At 38.0% G+C, this 18,949-nt stretch overlaps 1 protein-coding gene across 2 annotated transcripts in view; it reads right to left on the reverse strand.

The window, feature by feature from the left end:
- LOC106876873 (uncharacterized) overlaps positions 1 to 18,949 on the reverse strand; it is a 49,091-nt gene that overhangs the window by 12,198 nt on the left and 17,944 nt on the right. For both annotated transcript variants that reach the window (XM_089351179.1, XM_089351180.1), the window contains 5 exons: positions 18,406 to 18,636; positions 9,563 to 9,765; positions 7,027 to 8,484; positions 3,717 to 3,851; positions 1,208 to 1,293 (listed from right to left, as the gene is read on the reverse strand). In XM_089351179.1, the coding sequence (XP_089207305.1) occupies positions 1,208 to 1,293; positions 3,717 to 3,851; positions 7,027 to 8,484; positions 9,563 to 9,765; positions 18,406 to 18,636 (2,113 nt within the window). The remainder of the gene's footprint in view (positions 1 to 1,207; positions 1,294 to 3,716; positions 3,852 to 7,026; positions 8,485 to 9,562; positions 9,766 to 18,405; positions 18,637 to 18,949) is intronic.

The raw sequence follows: 18,949 nt of genomic DNA on the forward strand, positions 1-18,949 counted from the left end.
ATTTCTCTCAATAATAGAAGAGCATCTTGTAGTAAGATTTCCTGCAAATTAATAGAACATCAATGTGCATAGAAGAACAATTAACAACAGACTTTTGGAAGGTGGATTGCACACATATCATCCAAGGAAAAAAAAACATGCATGGGCTAAAAATCATATTGCATGGACGTCTGAGCAATGGGAGTAGGTAAGGCTATATAAAACAGTGGATTAGAGTCTTTATGTATTGTATCCATGATATTATTGATAAAATAAAGATATTACCATTGATTTCAGTCACCAAACCAGCTTTATAAAGGATTATTTAAAAATAGCTTTTAATTTCTAATTGTGATAGACTGAAACAATAACTTATTCTGGATGTCATATTAATCAAATATGGTTTTCAATTGTTGCAGGTGGTGTTTTCGAATGAATCCACCATAGCAGTGCTCGATGATCGGGTGTAAAGTGCAAGAAGGAGCCTTGGCGAAGAATTTCGTCCGGATTGTCTTCGAAAAAAAACTAAAATTTCCACAGAAGATTGTGGTTTGGGGGACAATTTCTGCCCATGGAACTAGTCGCCTGAAAATAATTGAAGGTTCTATGAATCAAGAGAACTACATAGAGGTACTTAGAAGTAGACTAATACCACAAGTACGGGAATGGTATGGGGACAGGTCTTGGATATTCCAACAGGACTCAGCACCATGCCATACAGCAAAATCGGTAAAGACATGGGTCACCGAAAATGCTGTTAACGTACTTCTATGGCCAGGAAATTCACCTATAGTGTCTGTTGGAAGATGAAATACAATAATCCCCTATAACAACCAAATGCCTCCTTATTGAGCACCTCATACAAGTTTGGTTCCATTCGGACGGAATCAAGAATATTAGTTCGTGGCATGCCTCGACGTGTACAAGCACTTAATTCTGCTAGAGGAGGGTAAACTGAAATACCAGTTCTGCGTAAATATAAAGAAATAAATCATCTGCCGATATATAAATTCAGTTTATTTTACCTCTATTTATAGAAATACCCAAAATGTCAAAAATCCATAATAATGTTTCCAGTTCTGTGTGTGTGTGTGTGTGTGTGTGTGTGTGTGTGTGTGTGTGTGTGTCTATATATATATATATATATATATATATATATATATATATATATATATTTAAGATTAGATTCCTTGGATAAGAATCACAAAGAATCACAAAGGGGACTTACTTGAACTCATACGAAATATAACTGCAACAATTAGACTCCCACCGGCGATACTCTGGAAAAGAATACACGTTTTCTTCCGTCCAATTCTGAAGAAAAAAAAAAAATAAAGGCAAGCATATCTCAACTTACGTCTGTAATTGGTTCCAAGATACGCGAATTAACTCGGAAAATGACGTAAAGAAGAAACTAAAGTATTAAAAAGATTCATTAGCGTATATCTGTTTTAATAAATGGTTTTTTGTATATTTTCGCACGTATCTTATTTGATTTTCCACTCCAGTATTAGTTTCCGGTGCTTTTTAAAAATCTTGATGCTTTTAAACATTTTCGCTGAGGGCGACATAAAGTCGGAAGTTGAGCTTTATTTTTCCATTACTTTCTTAAAAGCACCAGAAAAAAGAAAGAGAAGCCAAAGACGTAACGTGAAACAACGTAATTAGAGGGATGCCTGTGTTCTTACATAACAGAACTTATTGATTTCTATTGAGAAAAGGCACAAGACCACAAATTTAGAGAAGGGGAATTTTATTTTGAATGTCTTAAAGTCAGAAGTGCATCGGCTGTGAATCGTTTACATTATCTACGTGACTGAAAGGATGAAAAGGGGAATTTAGTCTTAAAGCAAGGATACTGGCCGATGCTTGCAGCAGAGTGGATTCTATAAAGGACCCCCACTCCGTGGCTCTGTTGGTAGTGGTTGTTAAACTGAGTGATGGATTAAGTGTATGTTTGTCCCTATAACACAAACCGTATATGAGATTCTATCAAACTATTGTAGATTTCGTTATCAGTACAACAACAACAATGACGACGATGACGACAACAACAAAACAGCCTGTGGCGCTTGAGACATTTGGAGGGGCTGGGCCGCCAGCGAAATGTTTTTTCCCACGAGTTTTCCGGACCCTAGTAATTAACTCATTTGCATACAGCCAATCAGAGCTCACCTTGACCTTGCTGTCGCCGTTCAGCTTTCATATTATGCCTAGACGCAAAGCCGAACATAACATTCGTGAAAGTGTCAAAAATAACCAATCTCTTGGTAAAACACACTTTACCAAGTAAACTCAAGACGAAGAACGGTGTTGTAAGTCGACCGATCGCCAAGTTATGCCTGATTTTAGAAAGAAACAAGTAATTAGATAGATTTGCATCTATACCTATTATCGGATTTTGTTAGGGCCCCATATAGTAAAGATGTGGATGGGAAAAATGTGGATAGAGTGTGATGTGCTAGCAACTAACCCCCCTTATGTTTTACAAAGTAAACAACACAAATAACTACGCAGAGGCAGCCATGGTTGAAATAAGAACAAGAACAACAAGCATTATTAAGAGAGAAAAGAAACATAGTCGTTCCTTACCCAAGTGACCTTATCTTATCGCCCATCACTTGTTATGCGCTCATAAATTAGTTCGATAGTCGAGCTCTGATTGGCTGTATGCAAATGAGTTCATAACTGGGGTCCGGAACTCTCGTGGGAAAAAAATTTCGCGAGCCACCAACGGCGAAGTTCTTGCCATCGTTGGCGGCTTGCTTTACCGAGGTGCTAGGTGATGCCCGTGAGGGTACTTGGCTCACCATCCCCCGCGGTAATTCCTCAAGCTCCTTGGCTTCCTTCAATAGATCTCGTTCAGCCTTCAATTGACACATGGTGTTGAATTGATGTCTTTTTCTTTCTTTGTTCCTCTTTTTCCATTTTTTCTCCCAGTTTACAATTTGTATTTTTAATGTGTTTTTTTTATTATATATGTATTCTTTTATTTTTTTATTTCTTTTTCTTTTATTTGTTTCAGTCATTTGACTGTGGCCATGCTGGAGCACCACCTTAAAGGGTTTTAGTTCAACAAATCGACCCCAGGACTTATTCTTTATAAGCCCAGTAGTTTTTCTATCGGTCTCTTTTGCAGAACCGCTACATTACGGGGATGTAAACACACCTACATCGGTAGTCAAGCGCTGGTGGAGGGACAAAACACAGACAAATACACACACACACACACACACACACACACACACACACACACACACACACACACACACACACACATACCACAGGCTTCTTTCAGTTTCCGTCTACCAAATCCATTCAAAAGGGTTTGGTCGGCCCGAGGTTATAGTAGAAGACACTTGCTCAAGGTGCCACGCTGTGGGACTGTACCCGGAACCACGTGGTTGGGAAGCAAGCTTCTTATTTTTTTTTTATTTTAAAAAGAAATTTTATTGCCCACAAGGGGCTAAACATAGAGGGGACGAACAAGGACAGACAAAGGGATTAAGTCGATTACATCGAACCCAGTGCGTAACTGGTACTTAATTTATCGACCCCGAAAGGATGAAAGGCAAAGTCGACCTCGGCAGAATTTGAACTCAGAACGTAAAGGCAGACGAAATACCGCTAAGCATTTCGCCCGGCGCGCTAACGTTTCTGTCAGCTCACAGGCTTCTTACCACACAGCCACGCCTGCGCCTATATGTTATATTCCAATAAAAAAAAATGTGACTTACCTTATTAATAGTTTCAGAGCAAGAACTTGAGAAGGGAATTCAGCCAAGGCGTATAAGAAGAAATTTAAATATCTGTTTCCTGCTAAAGTTTCAGATGTGAAGTAAAGTCCGTAATAAACCAGGGTGTTAACGAACCTGCAAGACATCACAAATTAATATAGATTCTATGCTTATTATATTATAAAGGCATATGCGTGGCTGTGTGGTAAGAAGCTTGCTTCCCAATCACATGGTTCCGGGTTCAGTCGCACTGCGTGGTACCTTGGGCAAGTGTCTTCTTCTATAGCCTCGGGCCGACCAAAGCCATGTGAGTGGATTTGGCAGACAGAAACTGAAAGAAGCCCGACGTATATATATATATATATATATGTATATATATGTATATATATAAGCGCAGGCATGGTTCCGGGTTCAGTTCCACTGCGTGGCACCTTGGGCGAGTGTGTTCTACTATAGCCTCGGGCCAACCAAAGCCTTGTGAGTGGATTTGGCAGACGGAAACTGAAAGAAACCCGCCGTATATATATATATATATATATATATATATATATATATATATATATATTATATGTGTGTGTCTTTATGTCAATGTTTGTCCCCCTCCACCATCGCTTGACAACTAATGTTGGTGTGTTTACGTTCCCCTAGCATAGCAGTTCGGCGGAAGAAAACGATAGAATAAGTAGTTGGCTTGCAAAGAATAAGTCCTGGGGTCGATTTCTTCCAAGTAAAAAAAAAAAAGAAACCTTTTAAGGCGGTGCTCCAGCATGGCCGCAGTCAAATGACTGAAACAAATAAAAAAAAATAAAAGGATAATAAAAGTATCCTAGATCATATTCTTTTTAATCTTTTACTTGTTTACTGCGGCCATGCTGGGGTACCGCTTTGAAAAGTCGAACCGATCGACCCCAGTACTTTTTAAAAACCTGATACTTATTCTATCGTTCTATTTTACTGAACCGCTACACTATGGGGACGTAAAAAAACCAACACTGGTTGTCAAGCAGTGGTTGGAAGACAAACACGGGTACGAAGACACACACACACACACACACACACAATCGTACACGACGGGTTTCTTTCAGTTTCCGTCTTCTAAATTGACTCACAAGGCTTTGGTCGCCCTGAGGCTATAGCAGAGGACGTTTGCCCAAGGTGCTTTCTAGATGGACTGAACCCAGAACCATGTGGTTGGGAAGCAAGCTTCTTACCACACATCCACGCCTAAGCCTTACAGAAAGTTGTTGCAAAGATGTAACACTATGTAAAATTTCAGTACTTTGTAGTTTCAATACTTTCAGTATGTTGTAGTTTACGGCTTGAAACTCTCTCTCTCATACACACACACACACTCATACAAACGGTGCATACATATATACATATATACGTACGCATATACGTACGTACATAATACATACATACATACATACATACATGTCTATTGAGAAATCTACAGTTACTCTATCCAGATTATAAGTGCAAGTTTATACCTGTAATTATTGGGGCCCTGGGATATGTAACACACTGCTTAAATACTAATCTTGAGAAATTAGGCTTCTCAAAACCAGAAAGGAGAAAGCTAATTCGAAGGTTACAGATCCAATCCATCACTGGAACTGTAAAAATCTGTAAAACTTTCCAGAAGTTTATCAGTTAACTATATATGAGCATGTCTAGATATGCAACTATATGCATGAGAATACATACATAAAGCAAAACATACAAATCTGCACATACATACATACATACATACATACATACATACATACATACATACATACATATACATACATACATACATACATACATACATACATACAAAAATACCCTGTGTTGGTGTGGAAATTCCAATGAAGGAACATTGGATCTAGGTTAGAAATCGGTTCTTTTTCTATTGGCAAGAAATCTTGAAATAAATTGAATAATGGCATACATACATACATACATACATACATAGTACATACATAGTACATACATACGTACATACATACATATATAAGCATGCATTTATACTTGCGTATGTACAAACATGGCCAGGCGTTCCGTCGGTTACGATGCCGAGTGTTCCAGTTGATCCGATCAATGGCACAACCGACTCATGAAATTAACGTGTAAATGGCTGAGCACTCCACAGACACACGTAGCCTTAACGCAGTTCTCAGAGATATTCAGCGTGACACAGAATGTGACAAGGCTGGCCCTTTTGAATTTACAGGTACTACTCACTTTTGCCAGTTGAGTGCACCGTAGCAACATGAAATAAAGTGTCTTGCTCAAAGACACAACGCGCCGCCGGGAATCGAACTCACGACCTTGCCGTGAGTCCGATACTTAATGTACATACATCGATGACAGTCAAATTACTGCGGTATTCATAGGAGATAACGTCTCTGATGGACGTGCTGTGTTTAGAAGCACTGTATTTAGCGGAGGGAGACGAAAAATCGTTCCAGCAGCAGCAGCAGCATCTCTCTCGAACGAAAACCTCTGTAACTTGCCTTTCAATGATATATAAGCATTAAGGATGATACGTAGATGGCTATTTTTATTTAATACTGCTTCATATATATATATATGAAGCTCGTCGAAACGCCGGTGTTAAAACGTGGGTAGCTGATGAAGTAGAATGTTCTCTATGTGGCTCGTGTGTTCTCGTCTACGTTTGTTTGCAATGTCCTGTACCCAGATATGCACCTATACATACAGGTGGATGTCGGTATGCACATACCTGTACGTATATATGCATATACTCATTTACTTTTATATATATATATATATATATATATAAGTATTAAGCAGTATTAAATATATATATATATATATATATATATATATATATATATATATATATATATATATATATATATATATATATATAAATAAAATTAAACTAAATTAAACAATAGGGTAAAAAATTGGATATTAATTAATATCAATTTAATACCAGGTAACAAGCCCATTAAAAGAATCAGGGAGATTCAGAAAAAATATCTGAGATCTCAAACGATTATTGTATATGTATATATAAGACTATATAAAAATATATATAAAGGAGGCCACTTGGTGGACTGCTAATATATATACAAGTTAAATTTAAATTTTAAAAAACTAAGGTTTAGCAAGGAGGTGTTTGGATGCGTTGCATCTGATGTCATTACATCGTCCTCTGCCCACGAGGGAACAGTACAGAATGAAGCCGAAACAATTGCTATGCTAATAAAGCTTCTAGTTATACTCCTTCCGTATCAATCATTTAATGTGTGTGTGTGTGTGTGTGTGTGTGTGTGTGTGTACACACATACATACTTACCACAAATATAAACAAATAAAAACAATTCTACGCAAGACAGGTTCTTTGATGATGTACAGCATGCCGGGAAGTTGGCAACGTGATCTCACTGCCGTATCTGTTAGCTGTTTGTGAGCACGTAAAGGTCTCTCCTGATGCTGTTCGGATAAAATTGTGTTTACTGGCATCAATTCAGTGATTACAGCAATTTCTGACACCTCGGCTTCAATTTCTGGTAGACGGCCATTACATTTAACAGAGTTGTTTTCGTTATAAATATTGCGATCGACTTGTAACGCTTTTTGAGATATTGACGAATCGTTGTAAGTTCCTAGATACTTATCTGTTTCATTACTAGCATTTATATGTCGATCATTGTCATGGATATTATTAGGCAATGGTTTATTAATGCAAGGCATACTTTCAGTACGTATTCCAAGGTCTTCGTTCTGAATATGTATATGAGAAGTCATTACTGCACTTAATGTTCTTTTTAAAACCATGTCATTCTTATCCGGTATCTGTTGGAATGCATCTAGGTCGGCGTTTATACATTCTGCTTTTGTTGAATACATTTCATCAAAGTTTACACTTGTACTTATTATGTCTGTTAGTATGTTATTAGTTTGTTGTAATTCGGCCTTTCCAATGTCTTCATTGATGTCATGTATGTCTTGGAGACTAGTGTTCTTGGCAATATTCGCTTTTGTTGGGTTTGTCCGTTTGGAAAAAATATTCATGGCGTCAGTATTGAGTTTTTGTGTTTGTTGGGAGACAGTGTCTTCGGTTTTGATGTCAAAATTTGTGTCTTGTACATGCTGTGAGGAGCGGGAACTATCGTTTACAACGGCGTCTGTGTCTTCTGTCTGTTCGTGACAATTGTTTTCGATGTTAACATTTACATACACTGTCTGGTGGCAGGAAGTAGATTCTGTCAGTTGGAAGTCTCTCTGTAGATGTTTGTCTGTATTTACAACCAAGCCTTCAAGACAAACATTTGAACTGTCGACATTTCTGATTTCAGAGTCATCGATTTTCGCTGTATCGATATTTCTGTCTTCTGTTTGTGCAGAATTAATTTTCGAAGAGTTGACATTTATCTGTTTTGCATGCTGACCAGAAACACTTGTTATGTGGACATCTTTGTCTTGTATTCTTGGAGAAAAGCTGTTCGATGATTTGTGAGCATTGTCGACATATTTAGTGTCATTCGTGATTTGGGTAGGTATTTCTCCTGTATTGACACTTAGAGAAGGTTGAATGGAATTCAGTTTTGCAGAATCTACGACAATATCTCCAATTACATGAGACGAGGTGTCTGAATGGGAGGCTTCTGATCCCAACGGATCAAAATGGCGATAAACATACGCCACTTGGTCATAGTCAACATCGTTCTTTTTTGCAGCTTTCCTAATCAGACGTTTTGCTTCTGTCCATCTGTCTTTGGCAATTAACCAACGTATAGACTCATCTATAGACCTAAAACAGTGAGAGGCAAGGGATTATTCTGCAAAAGAATCAAACCGAAGAAGTAGTTTCATGGTGAAGTAACATACTAAAGGTCACTTTAAAAAGATGTCGTTGGAATTAGTAAGAAAGAAATGCGACAAGTGATAAAAAGTATCACCAAGATAAAATAAACAAAAAGCTTAAAAACAGTCACCGCTGCTACCACCATCATTATCACCGCCACCAACGTCGCGATTAACAACAACAGGAACAGGAAACAAAATAATAATTAGCTATAATAAAGCTTACTCATTGCATATAATATTGTCAACATGCATTGTGTTTTCCATGTAAAATGTCTATACTGGGTGGGTGGAAAGGCAGTGTTAAACTGAGAGAAGGATTAAGTATGTCACTCAATGTTAAGTCCCACTGCTTTTCATTAACGAAATATTAATCAACTTGCATTAATTAAAAACACTACTGTTAATTACATGCTTGATGAACAATAATAACACATAATATCTAAATACATGATCTAGTGAAAGTCATTATTATTGTTTTCGTAGAATCCCGTATCAGAGCTGATTAGACAGACGATGACTGAAGATATTCTGGTCATGACCACCATGTCTTTTCAGGCTTGTTTTGTCCCGAGCTACGTTACCCAGAATATCCCCCGCTCGATACTTTTCTGAAAGGTGGCGGAATGCGTGATTTGAGAGAGATTTGGTTGCTATGTCTAACAGGTTGAGCGACCATGCACGGAGCAAAATGTAGGACTCATCTTTGATTTGAGCAAAGAGAATGTTAAGCGTTCTGGTTCATGCCGATGACGAGCGATATACAGTAATAACATGTAAACTATTTAATAACGAACGCCAATCATAAGCACCGCGGCTCCATTAAGTCTGGACTACCATCAGACAACGTGCTATATCAACAACAAGGATTATATAACAAAACAACAGCAACAGCAACAAAACAAAATACGAATGTAGCGTGAGCAAAATTAATTTACAAACATTTGGGGGAATCTTTATGTAATAATTAACGAACATACACGAATAAATAAAAGACAATATATTTTTTTCTGGAGAGAACTTACCATATCTCAAATAAGGAAGGACAGAAGAACAAGGCGAAAACAGCATGTAATATTCGCCAATTGAAATTTCGGAAAATGTAAGCTATTGGCGCCATCATCATCACGCCAGAAACCCACATCACTCCACCAAGTAGTAGAACATGGGTTCGATTTTCTGTAGGGAAAAGCTCGGCTATCATTATAGTTCCTGGCACATTCATACCCTAGGAGAAAAGTGTAAAGGAACAAAAAAAAAAAGATAAGTGACGTATCATATTTGCCGGCGTAAGATGCACTCACACGTAAGATGTACCTCCATTTTACAAGTATATTTTGTAGAAAAAATAAAGTATGTTTTATCATACATACATCCATTGAAAAATATTTTGAAACGTTTTTTTTAGGGGATGCTGTATGATTCGTGCTTGTAAATATAATGCTATAAACAGAGTATTGGAATAAAGTATGGAACCATAAATTTCTCATATATAAACTGTTATGCGGATAGCGTATTTCAAATTAACCTTCTTTGTGATAAACTGTGTAGTAGATTATATTTTAGCCAAGAGAATTTCCAAGCAGGACATAAAACTCTCATTTTTAGCTATGATGTCTTGTTATTGCAATCGTTCACCAGGTTGGTGCACTACCGCTATGATTTTGTCATCCACTCATTGTAAATAGTTGATAAGCGAACGAAACTTTAACGGACCTTTTATCTTTCTGGGAGAATTTGCATTTAGTTAATTGGAAAAAAATGTTTCTTAAATGTAGCACAATCACTTATAATCACTTATAATAACTTATAATAACTTATAATAGCTTATAATACAAATCAAGTGTGAGCAATGTATACTGGGGAAGAGATATAATGAAATGATATGACTTCTCAACGTAACTGCCGGCGTACAATTAGCAATTTTTCGTTAGGTTGTGGTACCAGACTACAATATTTTGGATTGTTTTCAATATCTTATGATTAGTTAAGGTGGCGAGCAGGTAGAATCGTTAGCACGCCGGGCAAAATGCTTAGCGGCATTTCGTTCGTCTTTACGTTCTAAGTTCAAATTCCACCGAGGTCGACTTTACCTTTCATCGTTTCCGGATCGATGAAAATAAGAACCACCTGTGTATTAGGGTCAATGTAAGCGACTTAGCCCCTCCCCCGAAGTTACTGGCCTTGTACCAAAATTTGAGACCAAAATTTTATGATCAGTAACAATTATTGTGCCTAGAGGACTTATGCTTATCCGCTTCCGTAGCCAATGACACTCGGCTTCCGTCTGCAATACAGCCATATTAGACGCTGGGCACTTATTACGTCTTATACGTCGGCAAGCACATTATGTTAAACTATTTTGTATATTAGGCCAACCAGAATCTCATTTTTAGTCTGAAATCAGTATTGGTTGAACATTATTAAAGTCTTTCTAGTTATAACCATACTGTCTTTTATTCATGGGAGAATTCACGAAAAAACAACAGACGAAGACAGGTGATGTTAACAATAAACAGATATATTAGTATAACGCTCGGGAATAGAGAAAGTTTTTAACGTTTCGAGCCTACGCTCTTCAACGGAAAGGAGCACACAAAAAAAAACAAGGAGAGAAAAAAATATATAGAAAGAAAGTCTCTACTCATCACACACTAACTTATGACTCTCTACCTTTTTTCATTCTGGACTATTTATTGTGGACTTTTTTATTCTGAACTTTGCACTCTCCGGCTGCACCTCTCCTGCCTACGGATTACGCTGTACCTATCTACTGTCTTTTATGCAGTTTATCAAAGACTATATCATCTAACATTTCTAGACAAGAGTATTGAAGACATAACTACTATTTCTAGCAAACGGAGTGATCATAGAGAAGTTTCCTCATTGTTTCATGTTGCGGGGAAATATTTTTATTCTTAACTAAATTACTAATAAGAAGTAGCTGTCTTTTAACACCAGGTCAGCCTGATCGGGCATACTTTTGATTAAATGCATTCACGCCATGATATTACTGTCTTTTTCTTTTCAAGCATAGAGTACACTGGACTATATTATCGAATGCATTCTTTTAAGTAGGCCATGGTGCGTCATGGATTTGGGTGCTATTTCTACCAGCTCGAAAAACCACGTGGAGGGTCTCGCGCTGTCTCATAAATTATTCAGTTTATCATAAATAGGTCACTATTTTATTCGGTGTACTATAAATAAATCACAACTATTAGCTGGTGAGCCATTAGTAGGTCAGTCTTCTAATCAGGGTACCAGAATTAGGACAATATTGTAAACAGTGTACAATAAGTAGGTTAGTACTTTTAAACAGCCAACTATAACTGCCTTTAGTGTTTTTGTTTCCTTTGTGGTATATTCCCAAGAAGAGCAACATCTTTTGTCCGAGTATCTACCACTCTATCTTCCAACATCTGAAAAATGATGGAAACATATGTAAAGAATTACACCCTTTACCACCTTCACTATTTTTCTCTCTTCATTAGTTGGTCATCAGAACGAAACAGCGATTTCTCTCTTACATCACACCCCAGTGATTTATCTCTTACGTCACACACACAAGCGATCTTTCACCTATGTCACACACCAACAATTTCTCTCCCACGTCACACACCAGCGATTCCTCTTCTACGACATTTATCAGTGATTACACTTCAGTGTTACACACCAGTTATTTTTCTTCCTTGAGAACTTTGTCGGAAACAATTTTGCTGCCTTTGACGTCGTCAGCAAAGCTTTCAACTCGGTTTAACATGAAAATCTTTTAGCTAAGTTGCTTGGCTAAAGTGCTTATCCATTTAATCATCTCTAGAATCGAAAGTATCCTACCAATGTACACCATCTCAGTGTACGGTCTCTTTCATTTTTCTCTCTCCTTCTCTCTCTCCCCTCTCTCTCTTCCTATCAACTTTAGTGTACTTCAGGGTTCGGTTACGTCTCATATTTTTCTGCTGTATATCAATGACCTATTGCCTGTCACTACCAACAAAATGCACACATTCTCTTCCACAAATCATACAACTTTTCCATTTCTCATCAAACTTCTGTCGAAAGGCTCCATCTACATGCAGCCTACACAAGCTTGCACAGTTTCCATGAAGGGAGTCTTTGAAAACATCCACATATAAGGACATATCAATACTAAAACAGTTAACAATGCCAAAGAGTAATCGCTACATATACCGATATGAATATACACATATCAAAGAAAAAGCTTATGTTACATTCCTCTCTATACTCTTTTACTCTTTTACTTGTTTCAGTCATTTGACTCCGGCCATGCTGGAGCACCGCCTTTAGTCGAGCAAATCGATCCTAGGACTTATTCTTTGTAAGCCTAGTACTTATTCTATCGGTCTCTTTTTACCGAACTGCTAAGTTACGGGGACGTAAACACACTAGCATCGGTTGTCAAGCGAAGGTGGGGGGACAAACAGACACACAAACATATACACACACATATACACACACACACACGCACACACACACACACACACACACACACACACACACACACACACACACACACACATATATATATATATATATATACATATATACGACGGGCTTCTTTCAGTTTCCGTCTACCAAATCCACTCACAAGGCTTTGGTCGGCTCGAGGCTACAGTAGAAGACACTTGCCCAAGGTGCCACGCAGTGGGACTGAAACCAGAACCATGTGGTTGGTAAGCAAGCTACTTACCACACAGCCAAGAACTAAAACTTTACGATCGTTGCAATTGTCCAGAATCTCTGATGACTCACAGCAGTTTATCACATAAAACATAGGCAAAGCTGTATTAAAAGGCTAAGTTTCGTCTTTAAAGCTCAACAACAATTTAGCCTCGATCATTTTCAGATTAGTTTTTAAAGCTCAAATAATATTCCTATATAGAATCAAATATTTAGTATAAGTTTAAGGGAACCGAGAAGAGGAAACACAGTTAACTAGTCCGGAGGGTAATACGATTGTTGAAGTATTACTGATAGAATATTCAGAGAGGACATTGCACGTCTAAGTACCAATGGTTATAGTGTGCTCATATACGTAGGACAACTCTACTGCTACCCTAATAAAATCTGTAGAACAGTTGTTTGCAAACAGTGCAGCGCAGCATTTCATCTAATTTAAGGCTTTTGAAAATTCATGCTGACCCTTGAGCTTCCTGTAAAACATTATCAAAAATTTTGTTGTACAGAAATAGGAGTATTTAAACGAAGTAAGCAATAGTTTTCCGTGTACGAGGGATGCTGAAAAGTTCCTGGTGTTAAGGGTATCGTGAAAGGCCTGGTTGAGGCCCAACCTTCTGAGTTCTTTTACAAAGCATCGAAAAACTGAAGGACCGTTGTAATAAATGTTTGAATCTGAGAGGGGAATATGTTGAATAAAATCCTCCTGTATTTTCTGTTACTCAAAGCCAGGAAGTTTTCAGCATCCTTCGTGTATGCATGTGTGTGTGTGTGTGTGTGTGTGTGTGTGTGTATAGGCAAAGGTGGGCACCGCTAATCAAAAAGTTAACGTCGTTAACCGTTAATCCGTTAACCAAAAAGTTAACTTCGATGACCGTTAACGTTAATCGTTGTAGAAAAACAATAAAAAATCAGTTTTTGCTTTAAAACCACCTAAAAACACCTTTAAAAAGTGCCAAAACTATAAAATACGTTAACTTCAATTCAATTGAAGTTAACGGAAGTTAATTTAATTGACTTGAGTTAACGGAAGTTAATCAGTCTGATAATGATTTCCAAAGTTAACTTAAAAGTTAAATCGTTAACGAAAATGTTAACTTCGTTAATTGACAATTAACGAATTAACAGTTTGGTGGCCAGGTTTTTATATAGCCCGAACACTTTGTATATATATATATATATATATATATATATATATATATATATATATATATATATATATATATATATATATATATATATATATATATATATGTAAAATATGCATATATACATACATATATGTACATAACTACACGTATATGTATATATACATGCATATATAGGTACAGGACATAAAAAAAACGTTAAACACAATGAGAAACGAAAGCATAAAAACGAAAACATAGAAAACGAACGTTTTTTCGAACAACGAAAAAAATAGAGAAACGAGACATGCATGTCTCGTGTGTGTGTGTGTGTATTTATACGAGGGGGTGCTGAAAAATTTCTGGCTTTAAGGGTATCACGAAAGACCTGATTGGAGGCTCAACCTTCCAAGTTCTTTTACAGGGCTTAGAAAAACTGATGGACCGCTGTAATAAGTGTGTGAATTTGAGAGAGGAATATGTCGAATAAAATCACAATTAACTGATCCTCCTGTATAGTCTTTTACTCAAAGCTAGGAACTTTTCAGCACCCCTCGTATTAAAGCAAAATTCTTAACATTTTTAATATTTTAAATAAACATTTCCGTTTAAAGTGCCGCAATAACATTTAAGTTTGTGCACGTAGTACATCAGCATGCTTCATGAAGTTAAAAAACAAATTAAGAACCGATACGCTAGACCGTCTAGTTGATTGACAAGGGTCCATTCACTTACGCGTAGAGGCGCGTAGCTTGGTGTTTAGGGTGTTGGACTCATGATCATAAGATTGTGGTTTCGGTTCTTGGATCGGGAAATGCGTTGTATTCTTGAATAAAACATTTCATTTCACCTTGCTCCGGTCCACTCAGCTGGCAAAAATGTGTAATCTTGCAACGGACCGGCGTCCTGTCCAGGTGGGGAATATATATTCTATGGAAATCAGGAATCCGGTCCTTATGAGTCAGCATGACTCGAGAAGGTAACTAACTATTCACTTACGTACTGCAACCATTGGTTCTTGTTTGTGCAAAGCACCATTCTAACTATCTGTGACCCGCTGAACTAGTAAGCTGTGGTATAAAAGACTTCTCCACCCTTACAAAATACTTTGAAATAACTTGCCGTGCGTCTTTCACGATGCTAGCTGAGAAGTTGTCTGAAATGAAAAGGGTGGTTAGCGGCAGTCGTAGTCGGACGTCGGTAGGTGACAGATTGAAAACAGGCGAACGAACAGAAAAGGGGATTGAAAAGAAGGCAGGGAGACTGAAAGGAGACGGACAAATTAAAAAGGGATGGACAAATTAATAAGTGGGGCGGATAAATTGAAAAGAGGTGGGAAGATTGAAAAGGGACGGACAGATTGGAAAGGAGCGGGTGAAGTGAAAAGGTGGCAGACAGATTGAAAAAGAGGCAGATAGATTAAAAAGGGTGGATCGAATGGATGAAAAGGACATGAATATATTGGAAAAAAAAATCAGGCTGATTGAAAAGGGGCGAGTAAATTGAAAAAGGGGCGGACAGATTGAAAAGGGGCGGACTGATTGAAAAGAGAGCCAACAGATTTTTTAAAAAACAGGGCGGGTAAGTTCCATAATTAATTAAATCAAAATCATTGAAAACTTTTTAATCTTGTTCTAACAGCATAGCGAAAAATTCTTATTTTGTCTTCGCATTAGCAGAGAGGTGGAGGTGGCGAGATCAAACATTTCATCAATTTTCTTATGGGTGGATAGGTAAATGGTGCTGCCGGGTACTTGCCAATCTGAGAGCCATCGGCCTCAAATCTAGCAACTCTGAAATCTTACATTATCGTCTTTTTGTCTCGCATATTGAAATTAGGGTAGTTTTAGATACAAAGACGGGACGGATACGTCTGCAACATTGTTGGGCCAATCAGGGCTGACTGATACGCTTCCTTTCCACCTCCCAACTTTTTCATCTAAAGTGCCCCTCCTACTCAGATGACGACGACGACATAAAAGTTGCTTTGATTTTTCTAAGATAAGACAGCAGTCGAGTTGATAAAGCAGAATACTTAAGTAAAGCAATTCTCAATCTGTTCATCATCATTATCATCTCAAAACAGGTGCCAGTACCTAATCCTTTTCTACTCTAGGCACAAGACCCGAAATTTTTTGGGAGGGGGGGGGGGCAGTCGATTAGATCGACTCAAGTAAACAACTGGTACTTAATTTATCGACCCCGAAAGGCTGAATGGAAAAGTCGACCTCGGTGGTACTTGAACTCAGAACGTAAAGACAGACGAAATACCGCTAAGCATTTCGCCCGGCGTGCTAACGTTTCTGCCAGTTCGCCGCCTTTCTTTTCTACTCTAGGCACAAGGCCCGAAATTTTAGTGGGGGGAGACCAATCGATTAGATCGATCCCAGTACGCAACTGGTACTTAATTTATCGACCCCGAAAAGATGAAAAGCAAAGTCGACCTCGGCAGAATTTGAACTCAGAACGTAAAGACAGAAGAAATACCGCTAAGTATTTCGCCCGGCATGTAAAAGTTTCTTATTTCTTTATTGCCCAGAAGGGGCTAAACACAGAGGGACAAACAAGGTCAGACAAAGAGATTAAGTCGATTACATCGACCCCAGTGCGTAACTGGTACTTAATTTATCGACCCCAAAAGGATGAAAGGCAAAGTCGACCTCGGCGGAATTTGAACTCAGAACGTAACGGCAGACGAAATACCGCTAAGCACAACCGCAACCTCTACCACTGCCGCCGTCGCCACCGCCACCACCACAACTAACTCAACCACAAGTATAACCAGCCATAATTTAAATGTCTTTGACCATAGGTCAGTCCGATATATGTGTCCAGTCTGTAATGTTCCCCTGTGTGTAAGACCAGGTTTCCAGAATTACCATAGGAAAAAAATGAAGCCTGTTTCTTGCAAATAAATTACGTTTATCCTCTTTCTTGCTTTGTCACTTATTCTACTGATGTCATAATTATAATTATAAAAAGGTGTGTGCTTAAAAATCAAACGTGAGTGTCTGAATAGGTTTCTATTGTGTATTATATATTAAAAAAAAAAGATCATGAGATATTAAATAGAAAAATGTTTTCTGTAATAATCCTTCCAGCTATAGGCACAAGACCTGAAATTTGCGGGGAGGGGATGGTCGACCCCCAGTGCTCAACTGGTACTTATTTCATCAACATTGAAAAGATGAAAGGCAACCTCCGTGGTAAAAACGGACGAAATGCTGTTGAGCATTTGGTTCGGCGTGCAAACGTTTCTTATTTCTTTATTGACCACAAGGGGCTACATAAAGGGGACAAACAAGGACAGACAGAGGGATTAAGTCGATTAAATCGACCCCAGTGCGTAACTGGTACTTAATTTATCGACCTCGAAAGGATGAAAGGCAAAGTCGACCTCGGCGGGATTTGAACTCAGAACGAAATACCGATAAGCATTTCGCCCGGCGCGCTAACGTTTCTGCCATCTGGAAGCCTTTAGCAATTATGGAAAAAAAAAGATGCTTGCTTCCCAACCACATGGTTCCGGGCTCAGTCCTACTGCGTGGCACCTTGGGCAAGTGTCTTCTAGTATAACCTCGGACCGACCAATCTTGTGAGCAGATTTGGTAGACGGAAACTGAAAGAAGCCTGTCGGACAAATATGTATATATCTTTGGGTGTGTATCTTTGTGTCTGTGTTTGTCCTCTCATCACCGCTCGACAGCTGGTGTCGGTGTGTTTACGACTCCGTAACTTAGCGGTTCATCAAGAGACTGAAAGAATAAGTACTATGCTTTAAAAAAGTCTTGGGATCAATTTGTTTGACTAAAATTTGACTAAAACCCCTGAAAGCAGCGCTCCAGCATGGCCGCAATCAAATGACTGAAACAAGTTAAAGAGTAAAAAAGAAAAAAAAAGAAAAGAAAAGGAATAATTCAAAATGAAACGCTTTTGGGGAATCGTATATAAAGGAGTGAAGGAAGACGTTATGTCTCGTCACTTGATTTTTTTCCCCACACACCATGCTTGTGCGTTTGTGCTAAATAAATAATAATTCTTACCGGTTGAAGTAAGCCACAGAGGAAACGGCAGACAAGTAGAAAGGAATAGTTGGGTGAGACCAATACCATGAAATTGACGGCCAGAGATCCAATCCGAGCTCCGACGTAAACTGGTTTTCTTCCATATTTATCTGCTAAAGATGGGAACAGAGCGGCCCCTATCATCATGCCAACATGAAACACAGTAGTGACTAGTTTACCGAATTCTTCTTGGTCGCATACCAGATCCCACTAATAAAATAGAAAATTATTACATATAATGAATATAAAAATTAGTTATGTGTTGTGTGTGTGCATGAATGCATGCATGCATGCATCCATCTATCTATCTATCTATCTATCTATCTATCTATCTATCTATCTATCGATCGCGATCGATCTATTTATCTATCTACCTCTTCAGTTGTATGCTTTAATACAGTACACTTTACCAGATATTTCAGACTCAGTGTTTAGACCAACATTTTTATCTTATATCTGTGTTGCGTTGTAATCATATTATCAAATAAGAGATAAGCTAGATTGTTATAAATTATAAACGCGG

The sequence above is a fragment of the Octopus bimaculoides genome, chromosome 4 (genome assembly GCF_046866305.1).
Source record: "Octopus bimaculoides isolate indiv1 chromosome 4, ASM4686630v1, whole genome shotgun sequence".
Lineage (NCBI taxonomy): Eukaryota > Metazoa > Mollusca > Cephalopoda > Octopoda > Octopodidae > Octopus > Octopus bimaculoides.